Source organism: Grampus griseus (genome assembly GCF_964374135.1).
Source record: "Grampus griseus genome assembly, chromosome: 13".
Taxonomy (NCBI): domain Eukaryota; kingdom Metazoa; phylum Chordata; class Mammalia; order Artiodactyla; family Delphinidae; genus Grampus; species Grampus griseus.
Window position 1 is genome coordinate 83251335 of NC_139007.1, and position 25327 is coordinate 83276661.

Here is a 25327-nt window from a genome sequence, read left to right on the forward strand (position 1 = left end):
CTTAACATTAGAAAAATCAGATAATGCCATTTACATTTGTGTATTAAGGGCTAAAAATCAGGTGATCATCTCAAACGATGGTAAAAAGCATTTGGTAAAATTCAACACCCATTTCTATTTTTAAAACAAACTAAGGATAGAAGGGAGTTCTCTTAATATGATAAAAGGAATTTTTTTCAATCAGAGCAGGCTAGGTTATATTGAAAGAACAACCAATCTCCAAAATCAAAAGTTTAAAACAATAGTGACTTTAAAAAGTTCTGTTTCTCATATCTGCTACACACCTATTGCAGGTTAATGGGGGAGGTGGGGTGTTCTGTTAACTATAGTTGCTTAGGGGCCAGAATGTATAATCCTACCATGGACATTATGACTAATATATCATAGAGTCTCTGGATTCTGTTATATTCTTTTGAAGAGTGTCAGTTCTAATTCTAATTTAGCAGTTAACCTGCTAAACACAGACTCTAAACTTTGTCTCCCCTGTGGTGAACAGGAAGCTAAGTTCTTTCATCTTCAGTTCTTTCACCTTCCAGCCTCTGCTTATCATCTGGGCCTACTGAGATCTCTCTCATGTGTGTAATCCTTAGAGATCAGCTAAGGTAGAGTTTTCTTGCAGGTTTTTTGTTTACCTCATCTGTGGCTCTCTACCTTCCAGGATCCCCCCCTCTAATTTTTTACATACTCTGCCAGCCCAAAACTCTGTTCTCTGATACCTCAATTAAATATACCTTCTACCTCCTTCTGCCTCAGGACACACACCTTAGTTTTTGGAGGCAAAAAGTTTTCAACTCAAAATCTTACCTAGTACACTTCCATCTTGCAAGGACAGACTCCCATCCAGCTTCTGCCCACTTTCCATTCTTTGGCATGGCATTCAAGGATTCCCATTAAATATCTGGCTGCAGATTATGTTTCTGACTTAATATCTTACTCTTTCCCCTCATGCACCCAATGCTCTAGCCAAACGGATTGTGCTGTAGAACTTGTCTTGCCCTTTTCTACTTTGCTCTTCGGGGCATACCCATTCCCACACATCCTCAAATGCCTAAACGTTAAGGAAGCTTCAAAACCCACTTCCAACAGGAATTGTCCTGGAGAGCCTCTTCTGATTGCCCTCTCCCTCCCTACCCTCAACTCCAGTCCTCTCCCCACTCTGCCTTCCTATTCTCACAGAACTTTGAATTTTTCTCTCTTACGTCACTTAGAATATAATGTTAGAAAGTGATATGTCCCCACAGCATCTAATGTACTGGCTAGTACACAGTAGATGCATCAAAATATTTGCATCATCTATTTAATCAGGTACATAGCTGCTATCCATACTGAAATTTGTATAGGTGTCATGATCGAAAGTGTGAAGTGGCCATTTAGGCTTGCCACTGTACTGCATATTATATAAAAACTACCTTGTAAGAATCTCTAATATGAAACCGCAAATAAAGCGTATAATGATATAACGCTTTCCACTTATTGGAGAAATTATTTAAGTAGTGAGAGTAACTGTTTATTCATCTCGTGTGACTCTTTTTGTTTATGAGCAGTAACATACATTTGTGAGATGGTGTACTAGGAGGCAAGGTGACCTGGCTAAAGAATTACAAAAATATCACTGATCTACAAATAGGTCATAAAACAGTGGCCTCATTAGGAGAGCTCTAATGAGTTGAGGTCACCCAGCTATAAAGGACAAACATGCACAGACACAGCTGAAGCAATTTAAACAATACCATTTTCAAAGGCAAAATGGTATTTTTAAAGAATACCCAGTAGAAAAAAATACACCAAGTAAGAATAAAACATGCGAATCTGTATCACGATACAAAAATTGTTTTGAGAATTCTATTTAATTAGAAGGGAACAAGTCCAATTGAACTGCATTATTCTTTATGATCTAATAATTTTACTTATATCACTTGAAATTTTCCAGGTAAATTATTTTAAAGGTGTTAAAAAGTAATAATTTTTAATTTAAGAAGAAAATATATTATTTGTTCTAAAAATAGGGCAAAAATTCATGTATTACTTAGGATTATTTTGGTTACAAGACAGAAAAAGAAAACTAATTCAAAGCTTCATAAAGAATTAGGTTTGCTTAATAATTCACATAACTGAACAATCCAGGGTCTCATTTCGGGCTTGATTTAATCTGGTGGCTTGCCAGTGTCACTCTTGTTCTGTTTTATGCATGGTCATCTTAAAGCTGGCTCCCTTTTTGGCCTCAGGATGCTCCAATCCTGGAACTACATGCTTACTAATTTATACCTGTAGAAAGGAACAAGTGCCATTGTCCTTTAATTCCCAGAAAAAATAAAAGTCAGAGGTGCACTGTGATTGTACCACATGTACCAGCTTAGAACTATCGCCAAGGGGGATGGAACACACTGACTCAGTTAACCCAGATCATGTAACGTACCCATAGTACAGGTTAGTGGAAGTGAAAAGAGGTAGCGTCTCAAAACACAGTGAATTCTATAGCAGAGATATTTACTGCACACCAAACATCTATCCCCTCCTTAGCATTTCTCAGTTATGCAGTTATGCGGACCGTGGGACTAACTCTGCCGACGGGCTGTGAATGGAAGAAACGAGATGTGCGTTCCCTTCAAACCAAACATTTCAGAGCCAGTGCACAGTCCCCTCTCCTCCTCACCCCCATGTTGACGTGAACTGGGTATCTACTATGAATGAGAAATGGTCCTTTTCTGTGTGAAGCCGCTTAGATTTTAGGCTTAGTCTATTACTACAGCAAACTTTACCCCTACTGACCAATTGATATTCCCAAATGAGAATTCATAGCTATTGAGGTCAATGGAATCTGGAATCTTAAAGCTTGAAACATCCATTTTCTGAGGAAGCTTCAGTAGGTGGTGCTAAAGACCATGTTTCTCTGTCCTCTCAGGATTAGTGTGGCCACTGGAGAAGCCATGGAGCTGGTTTCTGGGTTCTAGTGCTTGCTCTACCATTTTCTATAAATTAGTCCATCTCCTTGAGTTTGGGAGATTAGTCCTCATCTCCAAAACAAGGGAATTAATACATACCCCAGATAGCTGTTGTGATCATTAAGGGAGGTCGTGTAGAGATGCCCAGGTCAGGTGATAAGCAGGTTCTTAATAAATGTCATGTTGAATATGAGCAGTCATAGCCAGGTGGGGCTGTAAAAACCAGCTACCTGATGGAGGCTGCTTTCTCCTTTCCTCTCTGTCCATTTCTCTCACACTCGATCTGTCAGTTGCCTACTGCCTTTAATTCCCTAAAAGAGAAAGCCATAATATAAAAACTGGTGTCCCTCTACATGATGTCCTATACATAAATAATGTATTAGTGGATGCAAGATGATAGCAATCTGAGGCAGAGACTAGACATTCTCAGAAGTATTTAAACAGTTACCCGGTCACTTGCCAGAGGAAAAATTCCTTCTGGATCTGTGAGGGTGTATAAAAATCAGGCCTATCCCTGTATGAATAGGGAAAAAGACTCAGAGTGATCCAAAATAAAAACAATGAGAATGGAGATTACAGCTGTCCATGCCAGAAAAACACAATAGAATAAAAGAGAGAAAGAGCTAACAATAGCATTATTGCATTTTCAAACTGAGTTCACCACATATTGGCTGTCCCTTTCCCATTCTCAAATAAAGAAGCAAATTCTATCACTCTTCCTGTATAGTGTGGTAATTCAGAACAAGGGCTGTGAAGTCAGACTATCTGGTCAAAATTCTAACTCTGCCACATACCAGCTATCAGACAAGTTAATCACTTTGGGACTCAATTTATAAAACTGAGGTGAGAATGGCACCCAACTTATGGTTAGTTTAGTGATTAAATGAGATAATACATTTCAAGCTCTTAGCAGAGGATGTAGTGGGTGATAAATTTTATCATCATTATCATCACCATCATCATCATTCTCTGTCTGGATTATGACAACAGATTTTGGACACCCAGGCTAAAATCTCCTATTGTTAACTTCCTCCTTCCACATGAGAGCTGAACTCTAGTCAAGGAATAACACTACTGCAGAGTGTTGCTTGCTTTTTCAGAAGATGCCAGGAAACCCAGCTTCATCAGGATGACTTGTTCCCCAAGAGCAAACCACTTAAGCTCAGGTCCCAACAGGTGTCTGTTTTGCTCAAAGTCCACGCTAGAACCTGTGTTCACTGTGCAGCACTCAACATTCCTCCTGAGCAGGCTCCAAGTCTGGCCCTGTTGTCCACCAGGATCTGGTGGGATGCTGGGAAGAAGTGGGGTCTAACCATATGAGCACAGGCCTTGGGCTCGTGCAAACCAGACCCCAGCTGGTCATTAACTAGCTGTGTGGTTTTGGTAAATTAATTATTTCATCTTTCCCAGGGGGTTATAAAACCAACTGCTCAGGCATTGTGTAAGGACTGACAGATCATACAGGTAGGAAGTTTAGCACAGTGCCAAATCAAGGTGGTAATAATAGTAAATTATTATTTTTACCTCCTTGGTGTACCTTCATGGCCATGTCTTTACAGACTTCCCAACTTTGGGTCATCAAAAAATTGATAGATTTGGATTTTATAACTTTCATCCAAGTTACAATAAAAATGTTAGATGGAAACTGGACTAGGTCAAGTATGGACCACTGCAGTATTCCAGTAAGGACTCTGCAGGTCGATACCAAACCACCAAGGCATATTACTGAAATTCAGTTATTTACACAGTAAGGAAAAAAGAAAAAGCCCAACTCTTCAACCATTTCTGTATCTTGCCTACAAGAGAGTTCTTGCCAGATGCCTTGCAATATAGTCTGTTTGTGATCTTTTATGAGTAAACTTGTTAGAATGCATGAGGTAAGCCTGGCCTGACATTCCAAAAAGCTCACTCTGGCTCCTAGAAATCACACTGTTGTCCTAGGAGCTCTCAAATCACTTGCTTAAATAATCAGTCCTAGAATTTTACCAGGTATTGATGTCAAGCTTAGCAGTGAGTAGTTTTTCAAATTCCTTCTTTGGGGAGGAAAGGGCAGCTCCTTTTTGGAAAGTGATGTATTTACCCATCTTCTATTTTGTAGCACAGCTCTCAACTTCCTTGTTTTGTGAAAAGCCTGTGTGTACTGTATCCTTCTTCATAGTCCACTGCTTCTGTTATCTTAAAGCTGGAGCAAACTTAGACACCTTTTCTCAACCAGATGAAAAAACATAACCACAATTTTTAGAAGCAGTGCCTGCTTGTCCAGCACATTGTCACTTGGTTTTACTCTGAGAATGGCACCAAGGCTGGCTAACTGCTTCCTTTGCTCATCATTCCATCTGTCACCCAACTCCTTCAAGCTGAACTGAGCCAGTAGTGTAGGGACAGGGGAGCAGGGTGCTCCAAAGAGACAAATCCTCCTCTGCTTTCTGACAAAGCAGGGTACTGATAAGTTTACTCTCAGTTACTCTTAGAGGCTTCAGTATGTATGAGAGCAAAAACAGGCCCAACCTTGGTTGCAACAAGATTGAAGAAGAGTGTGTTGAATGACATTGTTCCTCAGGTTCCTTTATGTCTAGAAAGTTGTGAGTACTAAATAGATCATGCTACTGACTATAATGTTGAGACCATTTTGGTAACTGAATACTGTCATTTATTTAAGCAAGTAATATTAACTGTGTATCTATCTTTAAAACTAAGTGTTTAATGGAAAGAAAGACCAGACACTGTCACTGACTACTAAGCTGCATTCTATGGTCCTGAAGTCAGAATATATTCTTGTCTATCAAAAGACAGAAAAAGTTAACCACTTGTAATAACAAAGCTTTGATGGAAAAGTCTGAATTTTGCATAAAGATAATTCCTTTCTGTATGAGATGAGAGAAAAATGATGCTTTTTTAATATAACACTCATTGGAGAACAATGAATTGAAGAAAAATGGTAACAATTATGATAGGCTTACTCCATGTACATAATAGCTAAGCTAAGTCTCTGACACTTTAATTGAGAACTTAGGCCACGTCATATTTATTTGTATAGCAATTGAGTTCTGTTTTGGAAAGAGAATAATTTCTACAATTTTGAAACCTAAATTTGGTTTGAAAACATATTTTGAATTCATTATATTCAGAAAACTAAAAATGTGTATGGTTAGTGCCCCTTGACTAGCAAAATTTATATTCATTTCAGTCTAATTCGACTAACATGATACTGGGTGCAGCAGTCTCAATTATTAATTAATATTTCAACATCAGAAAAAAATAATACTTAAAATACTTTAAGACATCTATAATAGGCAAATTCATAGAAACAGAATGTAGATTATAGGTTACCAAGGGCTCAAGGGAAAGTGAGTGGGGAGGGTTTTTTTTAAAGAGGTATAGAGTTTCTGTTTTGTGTGATGGAAAATTTTGGAAATAGTTAGTGGTGATAATTGTACAATACAGTGAATGTAACTAATGCCACTGAACTGTACACTTAAAAATGGTTAAATAACATTTTATATTATATATATTTTACACAGTAAATTGAAAAATATATCATTTAAGATATCAAAATAAATAAAAACGATTTAGACGCTAGTAAACCTAACAAAAGTATACAGAATCTACTTGAAAAATACTATAAAGCTTTTCCGAGGAGTTTAATAAAAAACAAGAACAGTTGAAGAGATACATGTTCCTAACTGGAAAGATGGCCATTTCCTCCAAATTACTCTCTAAATTTATTGGAAATTTTATCAAAGTGCCAAGCATACTTTTTAACCTGACTAAATTATTCTAAATTTTCTCTCAAAATGTAAATAGTTAAGAATAATCAAGAAAATATTGAGAAAGAATAAGGAGACAGGGCCAGAATTCTGCTACATTAAAACATATAAATTATAATCATGAAGAATAATATTTTAGGGAAATATGGAAGGTACATTGATTTTTTTAAAAAAAGCAGTGTAAAAAAAAAGGTATTTTTTAATAGAATAAAATCCAGTGTCTATATATGCCAGTGGATAAGATAGTCTCTATTGTATCTGAGCTTATAAATCTCCAATATTTACTGTGTTTACATTCTATTTCAAAATGAGAGCAGAGTGAAAATACACTTTGTAACGTTCTTCTTTACTCACCTGTATCTTATAAACATTTTCCTATTTTAAAAATATTTTCTATTATATGACTTTAATAGCTATAATTTTCCATTGTATAGGTATACCAGATTTTACTTAAATAAGCCAGTGTTTGGGGAAACATTTAGATGGTTTCTAATTATAAGTAATACTATTGCTACATCCTATCCTATAACTCTTTCTGCACAGCTGCATACTTCCTTTGACTAAATGCCCAGAAGTAAAATTGCTGGGTCAAGTGTTGCATGCATGTTGCTATAGAACGATTGTGGTGGTTTACAATATGGTACCTAGGAGAGTGCCTCTTTTCCCAGACCTGTTTCCATACTGAGTATTAAATTTTCAAAAACTTTTTGTTAATATGATATTCAAAATTATAGAGTAGTGTTTCATTTCATTTGATTATCAATGAAGTTGAAAACTCTACAATAGAAATTGTTCACTTGTATTTATTAATTTGTGTATTGTCTATTTATATTATATGCCCATTTTTTAAATTAGCAGTTTCAATCTTTTGTGGTACTATTTGTATATCAAGGATATTAACATGTATACCATATGTCAAAAATATTTTTTAGAATTTATTGTTTGCTTTTACGTTCTGTTTGGTGCATCCAATTTTAAAAGAAGTAGAAATATTTCCATCTATTCCTGATTCCACAGTAGTGAATCATAATCTAATAGTAGAAAATGTTCTCACTTTGCAAAAAATCATAGCAATAATGGAATTTATGCTTGAGAAAATCATACATGTAACTTACAACCATCTAAGATGAATGTTTTACTACTTTGACTTTAAATTATTTTTTCCTTATTCTTCAACAATTTCTATACATCTGGAAGCTCTATCTTGTTGATTATACTTGAAAGCAGTAAGCAATACAATAGAAATCTAATTTTCTGAATATAAAGGTTCCCCTGGTTGATCTATAATGTCAGTAGATTTCTCATGTTAGACCCTTTTCAAAACCTTAAATCTTGAGTTCAGAGTCCTCACTTAAATCTTGACAATTGCTTTCAGGCCCATCAACACAAGAATAAACACATTTCTTCTCTTTCAGCTATAGAATCATATTCTCTTTATATCGGTTAACATACTTTTTCAAAAGAAAAGAACTTTGTTTCAAAAAAAAAAAAACCTCTTTTTTATTTAGTTCTACTGGGACAGTAAGAACAAAAATACTTCCAACTTAATGGTATATCTTAATTCCCTAAGAATGAGGAACAAAAATAGAACTGAGGAACTGAAGTGGAAATGGGCAATATAAAAAAAATCCCTCTAAGATGAAATTAAGGGGCTTTTCTAGTGCATACCATGGCTCTATTTCACAGCTACTGCAGAAGTTTTAGAGCCAGTCCCTGATCATTTAGGATGCCTTAGGGTTCCATTTTAGATGTCATTAAGAGGAACAGTTGAAGCATTTTACTTGTCAGTCTTTGTCATTTCAATAACATTTTTCACAATCATGTTAATTCAATCGGTGTTGCGATGAGATAAAATAATTATTTCTTAATCAATTTCTTATTATTAATAATTAATTAATTAATTATTAATAATTAATTAATAATAATTAATATTAATAATAATTAATTAATATTATTAATATTAATTTAATATTAATTATTAATATTAATAATTTCTTATTACTATCCATGGTGAGCGAGATTATTAATTTATCCCCAGGCAATCAATTAGCCATATGTACAGGGATAAACCTAATCAACAAAAGTTCGATGTTATTATTACTCATATATATAAAAAGGTTTACTCCTTAATGTATTCTATATGGCAAGACTCTTCTCTAACATTGGTAGTAGATGAGCATATCTTAGCCTGTTTTATTGCAAGCTTTGGCATATATACTCTAAAAGAAGGGCACTTGACAAGCCAGCATTCAGTAGGCGCTACAGCCACCAATATCTTTTCTGCAGTCACCAGATGGGCTCTACACATGCTCAGATAGCTATCTCTTCTAATACTTTCAATAGGTTCTCCTACTTGTGACTTTATAGTGTCAACAGAAAGGCTTTCTTGAAAAAAAAAAAAACCACAAAATGGAATGAAATTATATACACTCAATTTTATTTATTTTAATATATAAAAAATTAAAACAACAAACTCATGTAATTCTGTTTCGATGTCTAATCTTTCCTGACTAAGCAGTTTATAAAACATTTAGCTGGATGTGGCTGTGAGTCCTTTTTAAGAAGTGGGGTGGGATTGAGGGACGAATAGTAAGAAAAGACAGAAACCCAGGATTTTACACATCTGGTTCTATTTGGCTGATAAGACAAGACAGGACCTAGGGATCTTTTAGCTTGGGGAAAAGTACTATGCCTCACTCTCCTTTTATGTACATCTACACATACTCACATCCTTCTTCCCACCATTTCTGAATGATCCCAAGGAAAACACATACACAATGATAAAAGCATTTGGAAGACTGCTTCTTTGCTGTCTTGGGCTTTGTTCTCATACTGCTAAGTAGAATTTTATCCCTATGAGCTGGAGTAGACCTTATAAAAGAAGTCCTTTATCCAAGAGGGGGCAGTCTAGCATGCTGTTCCCTCTCCTTCATCCTAATAACATCTACTCGTCCCTTAGGTCCTTACCTGTGTCTGGGAGCCTTCCCTGCTTTGTACGCTGGGCTGAATGCCTTTTGGATTTGCTGTTTAAATACCATATCCTTCTTATGAAATCTCAACACACTTGTAGTATTTGTTCAATATCTTCTTCCATACTATATTGTAAGCCCCAAGGGGCTGAGTACTATAACTGTCTTGTTCACTTCTATATCTCCAATTCTTAAAACAATAACTGGTGCATAATGCATTCTCAATAAATATTTGGTGAACGAGGATTAAGTAAACTAATATATGTAAAGTGCTCAGTTTAATTCCTGGCAGATAGAGGTGCCCAATACATGTTAGCTACTAGTATATGAACCATCACACAGATCTGTGCAGTACCAAACCCTAAACATGTTGAGCTTCATTGGTAGATGTTTTGAAAGAATGTCCACTGCCCATAATACTCAGAATGATATTTCTGCAGGCTCCCAGTTCTCTTCTGTCAAACGAAGTTGCGTCAGTAAAGCAGGGATCAATAACCTCTGGCTTCCTAAAAAGACAAAACAATTTTAGCTTGGATAAGACCAGAAGAAAGGACCCCCACTACCACTACAAAACACTCTACCTGACCTTCTCCCTCTCCAACTTCCCGTGGTTCTCTGAAGCTCTGCTCTTGAGCATCTCATTGCTACAGCTTTTAGGCTAAATTACAGCATTCTATTTTTAGTTATTTCTCAGAATATATGGTATGGTCTGCAGTGTGTCTAAATGCTGTAATAATGAGCTATCATGCAATCAAATTCCATAGTTATATTTAACTTGGTTCCTTGCGTTGAAGCTGAGGCTTCTCTATTCATTGTATTTGTGTTTGCTTTCAAACCAAACAGGAATGTAGTCTGAACTGGACCAGAAGTTGTGGGGTTGCCCTGAGGTGTTTTCATACCTCAACCCCCATTTTTTTGCTGGAGGGGATGAAGCTGACCACACTTTAGTTTTAAACACTTCCTAGTGATTCCAAAGAGAATAGCTGTGAAACCACTAAATGATACCTTATATTCTTGTATTTTCAATTGAGAATTTAGTTTGGTTCACACTTACCTTAAGTGTCACCCTTGTGCCTGGCTAGTTTGTACTTTATTCTGTAGGAAATGGTGTGGGGGAGACTCTGAACTCTCTGAGCAGGTAGAGAAATTATCAAATAAGTTCTAAGAAGGTGAATCCAGCAGCAGTGTGAAAAGACAGGTTGAGGGAGTGGAGAAAGACAGAAAGAAGGCAGGTGGGTTAGGAAGGTATGGCAGTTCTCCAGTAGAGGAGTTCTAAGGGCCGGAATCAGAGGAGAGGTGGTGAGGATGGAGACCCAGGACCAGAGGAGAGGTGGTGAGGATGGAGACCCAGGACCAGAGGAGAGGTGGTGAGGTTGGAGACCCAGGACCAGAGGAGAGGTGGTGAGGATGGAGACCCAGGACCAAGGGGGAGGTGGTGAGAATAGAGCTCCAGGACCAGAGGAGTGGAGGTGAGGATGGAGCCCCAGGACCAGGGGAGAGGTGGTGAGGGTGGAGCCCCGGGACTAGAAGGGTAGAGGTGAGGATGGGAGGAGGGCACAAATTCAAGAGCTACTTCAAAAACAGTATAAGATGACTTCGCAACATGAAGAATGCAAGGGATGAGAAACAGATTTTGAGCCTGGATACCTGGGGTATCCAATACTAAATATGGGGTAAATAGGTAAAAGGTAAAGTTTATGGGGGAAACTTATCTTTGGAACAAACTGAATTTGAGGTGATCGCAAGACACAGGCTACTGGAAATGTGAGCTGGAGTTCAAGAACAATGTTAGGACTGCCTCACAAGTACAGTGACCATGGTGTCATTCCTTTGGATGGACTGGTTCCTTTTGTCCCTCCGTAAATGGCACATGCTTTAAAGTCATAGTCAAGTTTTTCTTTAGAAGGTAGAATATTACAAATAAGAGCCTCTGACTTTGTCCTGAAGTAGTCTCGGGCATTGCAATTTATCAGTCACCACCTTTGACCTTCTATAATAGATGCTTCATATGGCTTTTCTATTTAAATCATAGAAATTTTGGCCATTTTAGAAAGTAAATAATAGGTTCCCATGGTTAAGGACCAAGAAAGTGTGGGGGAGTTGGCTGTGTTTATACAGCCAGTTATCCGTGTCCTTGTCCCTGGGCTGCTGCATCCCCACTGGAGCAGGTTTCCAGACCCTGCACTTGGGGGACACCAGGTCACTTGCTGTCTCCTGTTGTATCTCTGCAGTACAGCTTGTTACTGTGCATTCAGAATTGTTCTTTAAAAACATTTTGCATGCCTTTGGTATCTTAGTTATATACAGTTAATTCCTTCTGAAGTTCTGAACGTTAAAAATGTTTGCTTTTCTTCCCTACTTTCTTGAGAGTCTAATTATAGTCACTTTATGGTCACTTCTACCAACAATGTTCTCGATGTTTGTAACCAGTCTATAGTTTCTACTCATACACAGCATAACCAGTCTCTTCTTCCCCAAAAAATGTTTTTTCGTGGCAACAGTTTTAAGCATAGCATGGATTGCTAACTGAAAGGGATCGTTGCATAAAAAGTTATGTGTTGGGCTTCCCTGGTGGCGCAGTGGTTGAGAGTCCGCCTGCTGATGCAGGGGACACGGGTTCGTGCCCCGGTCCGGGAAGATCCCACATGCCGCGGAGCGGCTGGGCCCGTGAGCCATGGCCGCTGAGCCTGCGCGTCCGGGGCCTGTGCTCCGCAATGGGAGAGGCCACAACAGTGAGAGGCCCACGTACCGCAAAAAAAAAAAAAAAAAAAGTTGTGTGTTGTCAGCCTCCCCGGGGTCCTTTAGCAACACGAACTGATCTTTTACCTTTCATGCTACTTGTCCATCACCAGCCTCTTAGGATTGATGAGGAATCAGTGCAAGTCGGGAGAACAAATAATGCACAAACATGATCCTGTTTATAGCGTTAACAGTGCATCATTCAAAGCTGTAATAAGCCAGGCTCATCCCATTGGTGATCCCCAGTAGAGTACAGTTTAATTAAGTGGTCTACGAGACGACTTCCCTTAACATTGTAGAAATGAATGCTTTCTATTTTTGGCTTGTTCCTTTTCCTACTGTATAGATGCCTTGAACCTCCGAAACCGACAGGTCATCTGCGTCACTCTCAAAGTCCTACAGCATCTGGTTGTGTCCGCTGAGATGGTGGGTGAAGCTTTGGTGCCCTATTACCGTCAAATCCTCCCCATCCTCAACATCTTTAAGAATATGAATGGTGAGCTAATATCCCAGAAGTAAAAATGTCTTTTAAGCACTAAGAAAGGGAGTGGTTTGAGGTAGAGTTAATTAGCAACACGCTTAGGATTTATTATTGCATATAAAGCAAGATCCATTCGGAGATCTACACAGCATAACTCCTACCTCTTCTGCCACTCCCTAGGGAAAGAGTAAAATTAACAATTTCATTTATTTATTACTCCTCACATGTACAGCTTACTTACTCAGTACAGAGGCACTGAAACAGTTCTATAATCTTCCCATAATTAAATTGTAAAGTTTTTTTTAAATGGTCTTCTGAATACGTTAGTAGGTTTTGAGTTTGTCCTTTCTCTTGATGGTAATTCTACCTTTAGGTATTTCCTGTTAAAATTACAGTCAGTTTTTATAATTAATTTAAGAGGAATTTTTAAAGCAATATTATTAAAATCTGGTACAGGCGATTTGGAGAGTTTTAATATAAGTTCTATTTCTATTTAAGAAAAAGAAAAATAGATGATTCGTAGTTACTTAGCTGATGGTGCATGCTGATTAAATATGTATGTGCTGATATATTTATTTGTTAAAGTAGTATTCTGTAAGGTTTGGAAAGCACTGATGCACTGAGGTGAATCTGCTTCACCCAAGGGTATTAGCAAGTTGTGGTGACCTCCTGGCAGGCAGTGGATGTACCTCTGTTCATTGACACTGTGATTTTCCTTTTGTACCTCTTGAAATGATGTGAATCTAATTTTCTTTTATGTTGCTAACTTTGAAGTTCCATACTTCTTATATGCACGGTGTAAGCCAACATTTGAAGTTAATTTCTGACAGCCATGTAAGTAAGTTAGTAATTTAGTGGAACAGTGCATGAAAATTTTGCAACATGATCTGCTTATTGTACAGACAAGAAAAAATCAAACTAAAAACTGAACATATGACAGCTTCAATCACAAAGAAGTCCTGTTTCTGGAATCATTATTTTTCATATATTTCCTAAATTGCTATTAAAAGTCTCCCTAATCAGGCAGACTATTCAGGAAATCATGGGATCATCAGAGTCTTTAGCTGTCTTTCAGGAGTAGGGCCTCCCTATATGTTTAATATTAAACATTTTTAGTAAAAAGGACTTCAACTGGGGTTATGGGAGCTTAAGAATGCTCATAATGGAATGAATTGATATCCATTCAAAAATATCTAAACACTACAGAGTTAATGTCATTTAGATGAGATGGTCACTCTTTCAGGAAAGTAAAAACTGGGTGTTAGTAATTCAGTCTTTTACAATCTAAACTGAAAGTTTTAGTAACAGCATTTCTACTTTGTGGAAAATACTTGCTTAAATATTCTTGATTCATAATTCATATTTTTACTGCAGAGCGGCATCAAATAAGAGATAGATATAAAGACAGGAATGCTAGAGATAAAGACAGAAATGGAAGAATCAGGGAACACTCACCCCCAGAAGTCTCAGTTATAGTTAACACTTTTGAAGTGTGTGATTCACAAATGTTTCCTCAATAGTCCTCACAGAAACCTATGATGTATGTCCTATTACTATTTCCATTTTTTAGCTGCAAAAGTTGCCTCTCTGTAACTCTTCCCCTCCATAAACATTTGCTTCTGTACTTGCCTCTCATGGAAGATGAGTGCCAGCATCCCCCTCCCTTGCTTGAGTAGGAGTAGGGGGACGCCACGCGCGTTAATGCTCTCCTTGTCCTACAATGGGATCCGGAATTTAAATCTAAGCAACATTTTGTATCTTTGTATAAAATAAGAAAGACAGTGATATTCAAAAGATGATTAGAATATCCCTCATCCTCAAGGAACCCTGTAAAGAAGAATAAGCACAGCTGCCACTAAGACAGATAAATCTCTTGGGAGCTCTAGACTGTTAAACAAAAACAATTGGTTTCTACATATTCCTCATTATACTACTTATTTAATTCTTTAACTTAAAAATGTTCCTGTGCTTCACAAAAGCAGTGACTGAGTTTAGGAATACATCCCCTGTTTATTTACAGTTTACATCATGGCCTTAATTGGTCCCACACCTAGCTGATTATTTTGGAACGTTTCTAACATTTCCTAACATTTCCAGGAATTCTACATTCAACTATTTTTCTGGTTAATATCTTTCTGACATTTGAGCGGAAAAACTATTAGCTTCAGCTTCATTTTCTACTTATCTTAGAAACCTGTCAGTACAATGCCAGAATGCAGTTTGCTGTATTTCCAGAGGGTCATCTTACAAAATTGGAGCATTCTAGCTCTAAAACTTAAAACTATTCTTCAAAGTGGCTGTTACCACAGATCCAGTTCTACCAGTAGAAGCTTATCACAGGATTTCCAAATACAATACTATTTTCAGTCTAAAAATAATTTAGCTTTAATAGTATTTTAATAAACCTTGCTTTATGATTATACTTTATTCATATTCACAGAACCATATATACATTTTTATTTAAGCAGGTGTCTTTAGTAACAGATGTATTTAGTTACAATTAAAAATAAATTAGAAATGTACAGCATGTAGCATTAGAAAAAATATTTCATCCTTAATTTCAATGTATCTGAGAACAATTTCATATTCTGTTTCCTTTTTCCCTACCTTCATGTAATCAATGTCTTGTTAAATTCATATTCAAAGATATATTTTTCCAGTCCCACAACAAAATATTTTTGAGAGTAAGACCCAATATAAATGACCAAAAGAATGAAAGAGAGAATATTCCTTCAAATATAATGACCTTATCCTTCCGTTAATGTTCCCTCGAAGCACAAGCTTGAGCATAATTTTGCTGCCAGCTCCTTTTTGCAATTTCTGTCCTATTTTAATGTCAGCTGGACTTTCTCTGAAATGATCAGAGGGGCTGAGTAGCTAGCGAATGCACAGCCAGGTCAGCAGTCTTCCCAGGGGACCAGTGGGAAATAGGTAGACCGGGGGGAGCACATGACACTGGTAGCACCAACCGGTGTCCCCATCCACACTTCTACAGGTAATGAAACTTACTGCCAGCCCCACAAGATCAGTCCTGGTCTAGGAGAAAGAGTGGCTTTGTATTTCTATTTATAAATAACATACTTTCACAGGTTTTAATTAGGCTATAGTTAAAACAACAACAGACAAATCAGTGAATTGCAATGTGGAATAAAGAGTAATATTTGGGAGCAGAAGAGATGTGACCTTAGGCAAATCATGTGACTTCTCTGAACTTAAATTTCTTCATCTGCACAAAATATTTATAGTAACGTCTTTTTCATAACGTTGGCAAAACAATTTGAGATAATGTACACCCCTTCATGTGGGGCCTGGCCTTGACTGAATATTAAATGAGATAGTCATTATTATCATACAACATTATATACACATACAATGTTATCCCTGTATGATATTATATACAAATATAGCAATACTGTATAAATTAGTATATAGCAGCTTGAAGAGGTGATTTAATGTATTGTATCCCCTGGTCACTTCTGTGAGCCTGTGAGTGAGGCATGACCTCCTGGTTTCCCCAGCGGCTATAGTCCCTTTGCTTCCAAGGACTCACCTTGCCTCTGACTACCAAATGCCAGGTGGGTGGCCAGATAAATTAAGGACAATGGGATTCATTCAAGGATAACTGGTTTTCAAATCCATCCCTTCCTGGCAAGCTGAAACGTGTGAGTGCGGTTTGGGAGAAGGTCATTATCTTAAGAAGAGAAGCTGAGTGTGACAAACCAGGATCAGGGCCCTCTTTGGAAGATCCAAGCTAGTATCTAAGCTTGAACTTGTTTCCTTTCATTCTAAACAGTGAAGTTTGGATATCTAAGACATGCTGTCTTTCCAGTGACTGCTGTGGGGTGAAAGAGAAAGAAGAGTTTCTATAACAACAATTTCTTCTATCCTGTGTTCTTTCACAAATGTTATTAAAGGTTACAGAAAATTAAGACAATAGGAATGCTCAATTTATAGCTTTCTGAGATGAAACTACAAAATTAATGATGCAGTGTTTTGCATTTGAGAAGCTTGAGCCAATAAATGGCATTAAAACATTTACAGCTAAAATATGGGGCTCTGCCAGCAGATTAAGGCTATCCAACAACCGTGTGTTTTGGAGGCAATCCTTATTTTGGTACTTTTGTTTCTAATTGCACCAGCAGTCCTAAAACAACCTCTAAGGGATATAGTTCAGAGACTCCAGGTATCAGCAGCTCTAAGAGTACATTAACTTTATGTCACAGAATATGCAAAGTAAATGTAATAATGAAATAACATGTTCCCAAGTGTGTGAAATCAAATAGTCTTTGATTTATCTAGGATACTCTAAGATGTATGCCATAGACTAATAGAAGTCCATGAAAAGAGATTTAAAATTCCAATTCAAATCCTGACACATTAAATAACACAGGAAATGAGAATGCATTAAATTTGCAAAACATTTTGGAAAGTTTGTACCAGGTCTTTCGTCCTGAAATTTAAGTAGTTTCTAAAAAATAGAACCAACTGTTTTCTACTGATAGTCTTTTAAAACAACTTCTAGGGAGAGCCTAAGAATTCTCAGTCAACCTGTTTCAGACCCTCTTTAGATATTTTTTTGAGTTCTGTGGTACCTATTTTCATGGTCCTTTAAACTGCTGATGAGCTTTTAAGAGCTGATTATTCACCAAAAATGTCTTTAGTTCTTATGTCTTATAATTGACTTGTATAAAGTTTATTTCACAGAGCTTTTAATTTAATTTTGAAATTAAGGTTTATTCCCCCATGGAATGCTATACAATTTTTAGTATGATTTAGAAATTTGCTTCAAAGCTCCTTTGGAATCATTAGGCTTATTAGATTTGAAAGTCTTTGAAAGTCCTAAGTTTATTGAGGAAAGTATTAGAATACTACTCCAGCATTCCTGAAAGTTAGATTTGGAATGATCATGTATCTATCTAATCTCTTCTGAACTCTTCTTCCACTCAGATATAACTAGTTGGTCTGAAAAGAGTCCTAGGATCCTAACCAAGCTGGCAGATCCATGTAGGTGCCCTTTGATCTGCACCTCTCTCCACATTTACTAAATATCAGCCTATTGGTTTCATAGTCCAGACGTGTTGGGATTTCTTTTTTCTGTGAGGAGTGTAGCACACTGAGAAGAATTAGGTGCTTAATATGTGTTTGTGTGGAATTTATTCACTATCCCAGTCTGCATGACCAACACTTATTTATTCAGTCTTGTCCTAAAGAGCCTCACTATTTCATGAGGTAGCCCGTCCTACATCCAAAGAGAAAATCACTTCCTACAGTGAATGAAATATACGCCAAATATTTCTATCTGGCTTCTCTCTAGTCTAAACCACACAGAATAATATCTAGTCCCTTTTCCAAATAACAGGCCCCCCAAAAATGATATAAAGCTTTCCTACCCCTGCAGTCTTCACTTCTCCAAGTTCAATGTCCCTTCTTCCAAGCATTCTTTATAAGCAGAGGTTTCAGAGCCTTGAAAATCTTAGGGAATGGAGATGGTAGACCATGTACCTGTAAACACTGATGGCTCTGCAGTAATCCAAGAGAGCAGCCCCAAGGGACAGATGGTCCTGGGAAAAGCCAAGGCTTCTGTGACCTCATTTGATGCACCTTATATGTGGTCAGCCCATAAAATGACCATCTTGCTACTGTGAAATCTTACCATTATGTTGGGGTCAGGTGCCTACTTTAAATTGCCTCTATCCGCTCTTCTCTGTAGACCCTCATGATTGCATCTACCCAGAGGAAAAGTTATTCTCAGAGTTGTCTATCTATATCTAGAAACACATGACCTGGTAGGATGATGACCAAGGGAATCAGAATCTAGTTCTGAAGGCTGTTTATTAGTTTCCTAGGGCCACTGTAATAAATTACCACAAACTGGGCAGCTTAAACAACAGAAATGTACTGTCTCACAGTTCTGAAGGCCAGAAGTCCAAAACCAAGTTGTCAGCAGGGCCGTGCTCTCCAGTCTTTAAGGAAGAATCCGTTCTCCACCTTTCTCCCAGCTTCTGGTGGGTCCAGCGCTCCTTGGCTTGTAGGTGCGTCACTTCACTGGCTGCCTCCATCTCCACATGACATTCTCCCCTGTGTGTCTGTCTTTGTGTCTCTTCTCTTCTATTAAGATACTTGTCCTTGTCAGGTTTGGATTAGGTGCCCGCCCTACTCCAGCACGACCTCATCTTAACTTTACTAATTACATCGGCAATGACCCCATTTCCAAATAAGGCACATTTGGAGGCTCCAGAAAGGGCTTCAATTTGCCGGGGGGGGATGCTATTCAACTTGGGACAGACCATGTAACTCTCTCCCAGGGCTTGTGGAGGTGCGGCCCCATACTTGATGAGTAAAGTTGGAGGTTTCGCGTGCCATCCATTCCCTCACATCTCCATCACTGAACAAGGACTGGCTGCACAAAACCTGATGAGAACTCCCCCTTTTAATAACAAGGAAAAATTCTCTTCCTTTTCCCTTCATCAGGAAGGGGGTGTTCAGTTAAGAAAGGAAAGGGATCTAGGTAAGTTTGGAGTAGAGGGGATAGCAGGAGATTTTTTTTTCCTTCGGTAATGTTGCAAACTGACAAAGAGAGGTGAGCGAATGCTTTCGCGGCTCTGGGCGCTGCCCAGGATATCCCAGACTCCCAGGGGCATGCTGCCACCCACCTTCCAGAGGACCCCAGGCACCCACTCAGGGTGGCAGACTGCATTGCCTGCGCCTGTCCCTGCCCAACCAGCTGGGCAAGAGGGTCAGGCCACTCTGTACCTGAATGGGGTTTGGATCAATAAATAGGGGTTCAGCTTGTGAACCAGGACCGGTGGGACAATGTGTGGAAAAACAAGAGATGGGAGAGTGTTTAAGAGCAAAGTTTCTGTGTCAGGGTTGCTTGAGTTTGAATCCTGGCTCAGGGTTTATGACCTTGGACTGGTTACATAACTACTCTGCACCTTAATCTCCTTCCTTTGAAAAGCAAGTTGTAGATGAAAAACTGCTCATTGACCCGCAGAGAACTGCAGGAGATCATTTTGTAGGAGTGTGGGCAGCATGAGGGCAAGGGGAATAGATGATGAAATGTGAGTGAAATTGCTGTACAGATTAGCAGGTGTTACAAGTCTGTCACCTGCATCACGAGGTTGTGGAGAAAACTATATGTATGTAGTTTTGTGTTCCTTCAAAGAAAGTTAAGTGGCATCTATTAGAATTAATATGATAATTTAGTAAGGTGATTAGATGCAAAATAAACGTTCAAGAATCCATTTTTTTTAATGTGTCAGCAGCCAGAAATACAATGCATTGTTTTCTAGATGCTAATAGTTCCGACTTGCAGAAATATTCCATCAGAGATAAACTCTTACTGTTCCGCTCTCCCTCCCCTGGAAGATAGTTTTAGTTCCTTCTTTGGATTTCCTAATTCATTTCAGAAGAGGGCAGAAGTATTTACCTAATCAAACGGCTTTACCTTGGTAAACCAGAAGTTTACGAAGAATTGCCTGCCCTGATGTACTATTGAAAACCCAGCCTCTTTCCAAGACAGACACTGCTTTCAGTTTCTAAATTGCTTTTATATTTGCAGTTTCTTTTTATGAATCTTTCCAAATCTTAGTGTTCAGGTTTCATCCTGGGCGTCCCAGGTTCACTTGCATTTGCTACATCATTCTGGTTTTACCACTGCTCCCACCATGTGTAACTTCACCTAAAGGGATCAGACTGTCAGAAGCACTCCGAATTGCAGACAAATTCACCTCCCAGGCACATCTTGATAGTTCCGGACCAGAGGCAAGTTTGATGGATCGAATTTGCATAGTTAATCATAAAAAAATCAATTTCATAATGGAAAGAAAGGATTGACCTGCTAGCTGGAATGGGTCACATGGCCTACACCCTGATTCTTGACCTTGAGGGACCAACCTAAAACCAGTCCAAAGACTCTCAGGAAACAGCACCAGAAGCAAACCCAAACATCACGTCCTCCCAGCAACCTCCCCTGATACCCCTCTGATTTGTAGAATGGAGTCCTCTTCTGTAGGTCTTTCCGAAATCTCTCATGCTGGGTAGATCTTATTTCCTGGGTTTATCGCCTCAACTAGCCCGGGGTGGGCTGGGGCAGATGCAGGGAGAGAGTGGGGACAACTGGCCATTTCTTAATCTGTCTGCCAAGCTATGTTTGCAGTGTGTGTTTTGTCACCCCTCGCACCCCCTCTGAGGTACTCTGCAGAGGATCCACAAAGTGATTTGATCCCGGCTGGTTCCCAGTCCTAGGCCACTGGCATCGTCACTGCTCACTGGAAACTGGCACGTTTCTGAATAGGAGATTTCCACCAGCTCAGCCAAGGCTTTTGAGATATGCCTCCAGAAGTCTATAATATGCTTTACTGTATTTAAAGGCTCAAGGTGGGCCCCAAATGTGGATATTAGCCCAAGAGAAAAGTGTTCTTTTCTGTTTATGCAACAGAAAGTTTTACTTAATCTGACCAAGAAAGCATATAGTGATTTCTAAAGCTGTAATTTAAGGAGGCTCCTATATTCAGCCGGATCATAATTTGTACTTTTAAAATCACCTAAAATATCACCTATTGTGGATTTGCTGATAATTAAGGTCTCATTCTCATTTTCCTTTATATGCAAATCTTTCAGGAGCACCCGTAAATGACTTTTTAGAGGTCTCTCTGTGGACGTTGCAGAGAAAATAAGAATGTCACCAGTGTAATTGTTGTATTGAATAGTCGCTATTCATGACACAATTAAAAGGCAAGTTTAAAAGGGGGTTGGAGACCAAAAAATGAGGTTTATTCAGTGGGGGAGCCTTGCCCTGACACTGCATAAAACTTAGCAGGGGCCTTCGTGGTTCCACTCACGCATGGGATCCTCAGGTATTTTGAGTCACACACACAATTCCAGTGCTTAGAATCCCTTCTTTAACAGATTGATCAGAACTCTAAACTTGATCTACCCTCAAGTGTTCTCCCCTCTCCCAGCTCGGATCTGATTCAGGCTGGACGCTGGCAGTGGGACAAGGGGGTGGAGTGGCTTCACCTCTCTTTTCCTGCCCTGTACGTTGCCCTGGACGGTCAGGGTGGGGGAGGCGGGCTGCGAGGAGAGCAGAAGCTCCTGCTGACTCACGCGGTCCTGGTCTGGTTCTCCCCGCCCCGGACGTGACTCTCTCTTCTGGATGTTCACTTGTGATTCCTCCCTCCGCCGCCCGATTTCCTGCATTCACCTCCGCTTCCAGTGCTCAGGGTCCCGCCCCCCCCCCCCCCCCCCCGCCCCGGAAGCCGTGTCATCCAGCAGGGAGATGACCCGGCACCAGCGCTCCCTCCCATAGGGAAAACACGCTCACTCACACTGCGCGCTGGAAATTCTGGAGCCCATGCCCTCCAGTCCTGCTTCGCGGGCTCCATCATCTTCTCAACTGTGAGGAAGACCCGGGTCTTCTCGTGTCGCCTTAGAGCACCCAGGGCTCTCCAGATGGCACCTCCGGCAGTGTGGGGTTGGCCCAGAGCACAGCGACAGCGCCCTTTAGAGGAATCTCGCTGTCTTCTCACTACGTGTCTCTCTTTAAAAGCCTGATCTGTCCGGTTGTGGAACTGGTCCTCTGAAAGCCCTCAGTCCCGCGGCTGCTGAAGTGCTGGCCTCACACCCCATGTTCCCACAGTTTCCGTCTCAACTCCACACTACACTGGCTTCCGTTTACTTGAGCCAAACACAAAACTGTAGGAGGCATTTTCCACTTAGTATGAAATCAGCTTTCCATTTTTATTGTCCTCCTCAAAAATCTATACTTTTCACATTGACGGGAAGAAATGTATATAGCTCAACATAAGCTTAACCATCAATGAAGGAGGAATTGAAAAATACAGTAGACATATTTCCTTAGAAAAACTGCAAATATTATTGATATTTCTTTGTTTGCCTGCTTTCTGTATTATATTGTCATGCACATCTTGAATTAATGTTCCAAGTATAAAGAAAAAAGTAATGATGGCAGTGTTGTTATGAGTAAGTTCTCTTTGGATCCTTCCAGGATTAGTTTACTTTCTTTTCCCTAAAACACAATACTTTAATATGAGCTTTTTGTGAGCCTATTTATATCCATTTTGAGATAGCAATGAACAAAAAATGACTTTCCTTTCAATGACTTTTAGATTTTGCATACCTATTACAATCCTGCCTTTACTTCCCCCAAATGAGCCCTATATTTTTTTCTTAAAATTTATCTCTTGAGCCTTGAAGTTATCTTTATCACAAACTAAAAAGCAAATTAATGATATAATAGTTAAAATTTAAAAGCAGTAATTGGGCCATAATAACAGGATTATTGCCCAGTAATTTTCCCACTATTTCAAGCTTTGTTTTTACCTCCAAGAAAGTTGGGTATTTATTTATACACTTAAAGGGTTTTGAGGAGTTCGTAGATCTTGTAACACAAATCATTGATTATTATCTGTGCTTGTGTGAGTAGGTTGATTTGTTATAAATATCATAAATAACCATCTAACCAGGTGGCTGAGACGTAGGTCTGTCTAGAAGAAGAATATGTGTTATCCTTTCCATGTTCCTTATGATCTGTGAATATAGAATGATGATATTCAGAGGGAAGCAGGGCAATATTTATATTTTTGTGATGACCAACTAAAACGTCTGAAAGTTTCTGTGAGGATTTTAAGCAGCAGTGGAATGAGGGGGAAGAGTGTGATGACAAGCCTTTTAAAACCTGCTCACATGTCCACCTTTCTTACACACCTGCTGAGCTGTCTCCGTTGCTTGCCATGGTACACTGGGCCTTCTTGATCTCCCCTTAAGGCTGGTCTCACTACCTCCAGAAAGACAAGTTCATTAGGCTAACTCCAAAGCCATAGAGAACAATGTGGTTTTTACTAGTTATTTGGAGGATGCCAAAGGGAGGACAACATAGTACATCATTCATTGATTCATTGAAAAAAAAAAATCAAGTGTTTACTATGTGCCAGCACAGCAAAACCTCCTAAAAATCCTTAGAAGATTGAAAGTGTGCTGCCATGCAGCTATATTCCACTTACCAAACGCATCAAACTCCTTTGCAGCGGTACCCCGTGTCCCTGAATCAATGCTTACCTCCACGGGAGACCCAAGGAGCGAAGGAGGTTTCCACCCTCAGAAAAAAGCAAACTTGAGGTTCCTTATGACCATACACCCTCTCCTTCTTCTGCACTCTTTAGTAACTTGGCCCTGAGGTGAGGGCACAAATTTAGAAAAGTAAAATCCTAGATTTGATGGTAGACTTGTTGAGACTCTTCAATGGGAAGAAGAGTGCTGCTTAGACTTAATGCATTTTCTGAGCAAATGAAATAGTGAGCTATGTAATAAAGGTTCAGATTTACCACCATTACCATTATCTTCTTGTAGAAGAATGGGGGAATCAGCTTCCTTAGTCCTAGCTACACATATCCATTCCTGGGGAGATCATAAGAAGAAACTCCCACTGTGGACAACCTTCAACTAATGTGATTTGTTTTGTTTTGGTTTTCAGTTTTATTGACATGTAATTGACATATAATTGTATAAGTTTAAGGTACACAAAATTGATTTGATATATGTATATATTGTGAAATAATTACCACATTAAATTTAGTTAACATCCATCATCTCATATAGTTACAAATTTGTTTTCCTTGTGATGAGAACTTTTAAGATCTATAGTGTTAGCAACTTTCAAAAACACAAGACAGTGCTGTTAACCATAGTCACCAGATATTGTTAATCAGCTGTCTCTTAGAATTTCTATGACCAATTTTTGCTGAATCTTTGCTAGGAGCTCCATTATATATAATTTCTGATAAACCTTTGCTAAGAACTACATTATGATATGTGTATTGTGTTTATAAACTCAAGCAAAGAGCATCTGAGATTGTCTTGAAACTACCAACCAACTAGATTTGAGAGTCCATCTAAATGCATATGACTTAGGCCATGGTGGACAATACTTCATCTGGTGCATTCTCCATCATCAGGAATGCCTGATAGGTGTAGTCTTGTTCTAATCAAATAGGCCTATGGGGTCAAACAGCAATGAGCTAGGAGCTCTAGGGTCTTTTTGAATATCTGGGTATTGTTACTTGAACATAAATTCCATGAAGACAAGAACTTTTTATCTCTGTGTCACTGCTTTATCATCAGCTCAAGAGAAGATCCTGGCCATTCTTAGCTCAATAAATATTTGCTAAGTAGTTGGATTGGGTGGATGGATGGCTGGATGGATGGATAGTGTATTCATTTACTCTTGCCACCATAACAAACCACCACAAATTTAGCTGCTTAGACAACGCCCATTTGCCTACGTCACAGTTCTGTAGATCAGAAGTCCAATGGGCTTGACTAGGTAATATGGTAAAAATCTAATAAGGCTGAAATCAAGGTGTCAGCTACCCTGCATTCATTATAGAGATTCTGGAGAAGAATCTTACT

At 38.8% G+C, this 25327-nt stretch overlaps 1 protein-coding gene across 1 annotated transcript in view; it reads left to right on the forward strand.

The window, feature by feature from the left end:
• The window catches only part of PACRG (parkin coregulated), a gene marked incomplete at both ends in the record, with an annotated part of 515047 nt that overhangs the window by 291312 nt on the left and 198408 nt on the right, over positions 1–25327 (forward strand). The window contains one exon of the mRNA XM_082669001.1: positions 12764–12913. Coding sequence (XP_082525127.1) covers positions 12764–12913 — 150 coding nt within the window. The remainder of the gene's footprint in view (positions 1–12763; positions 12914–25327) is intronic.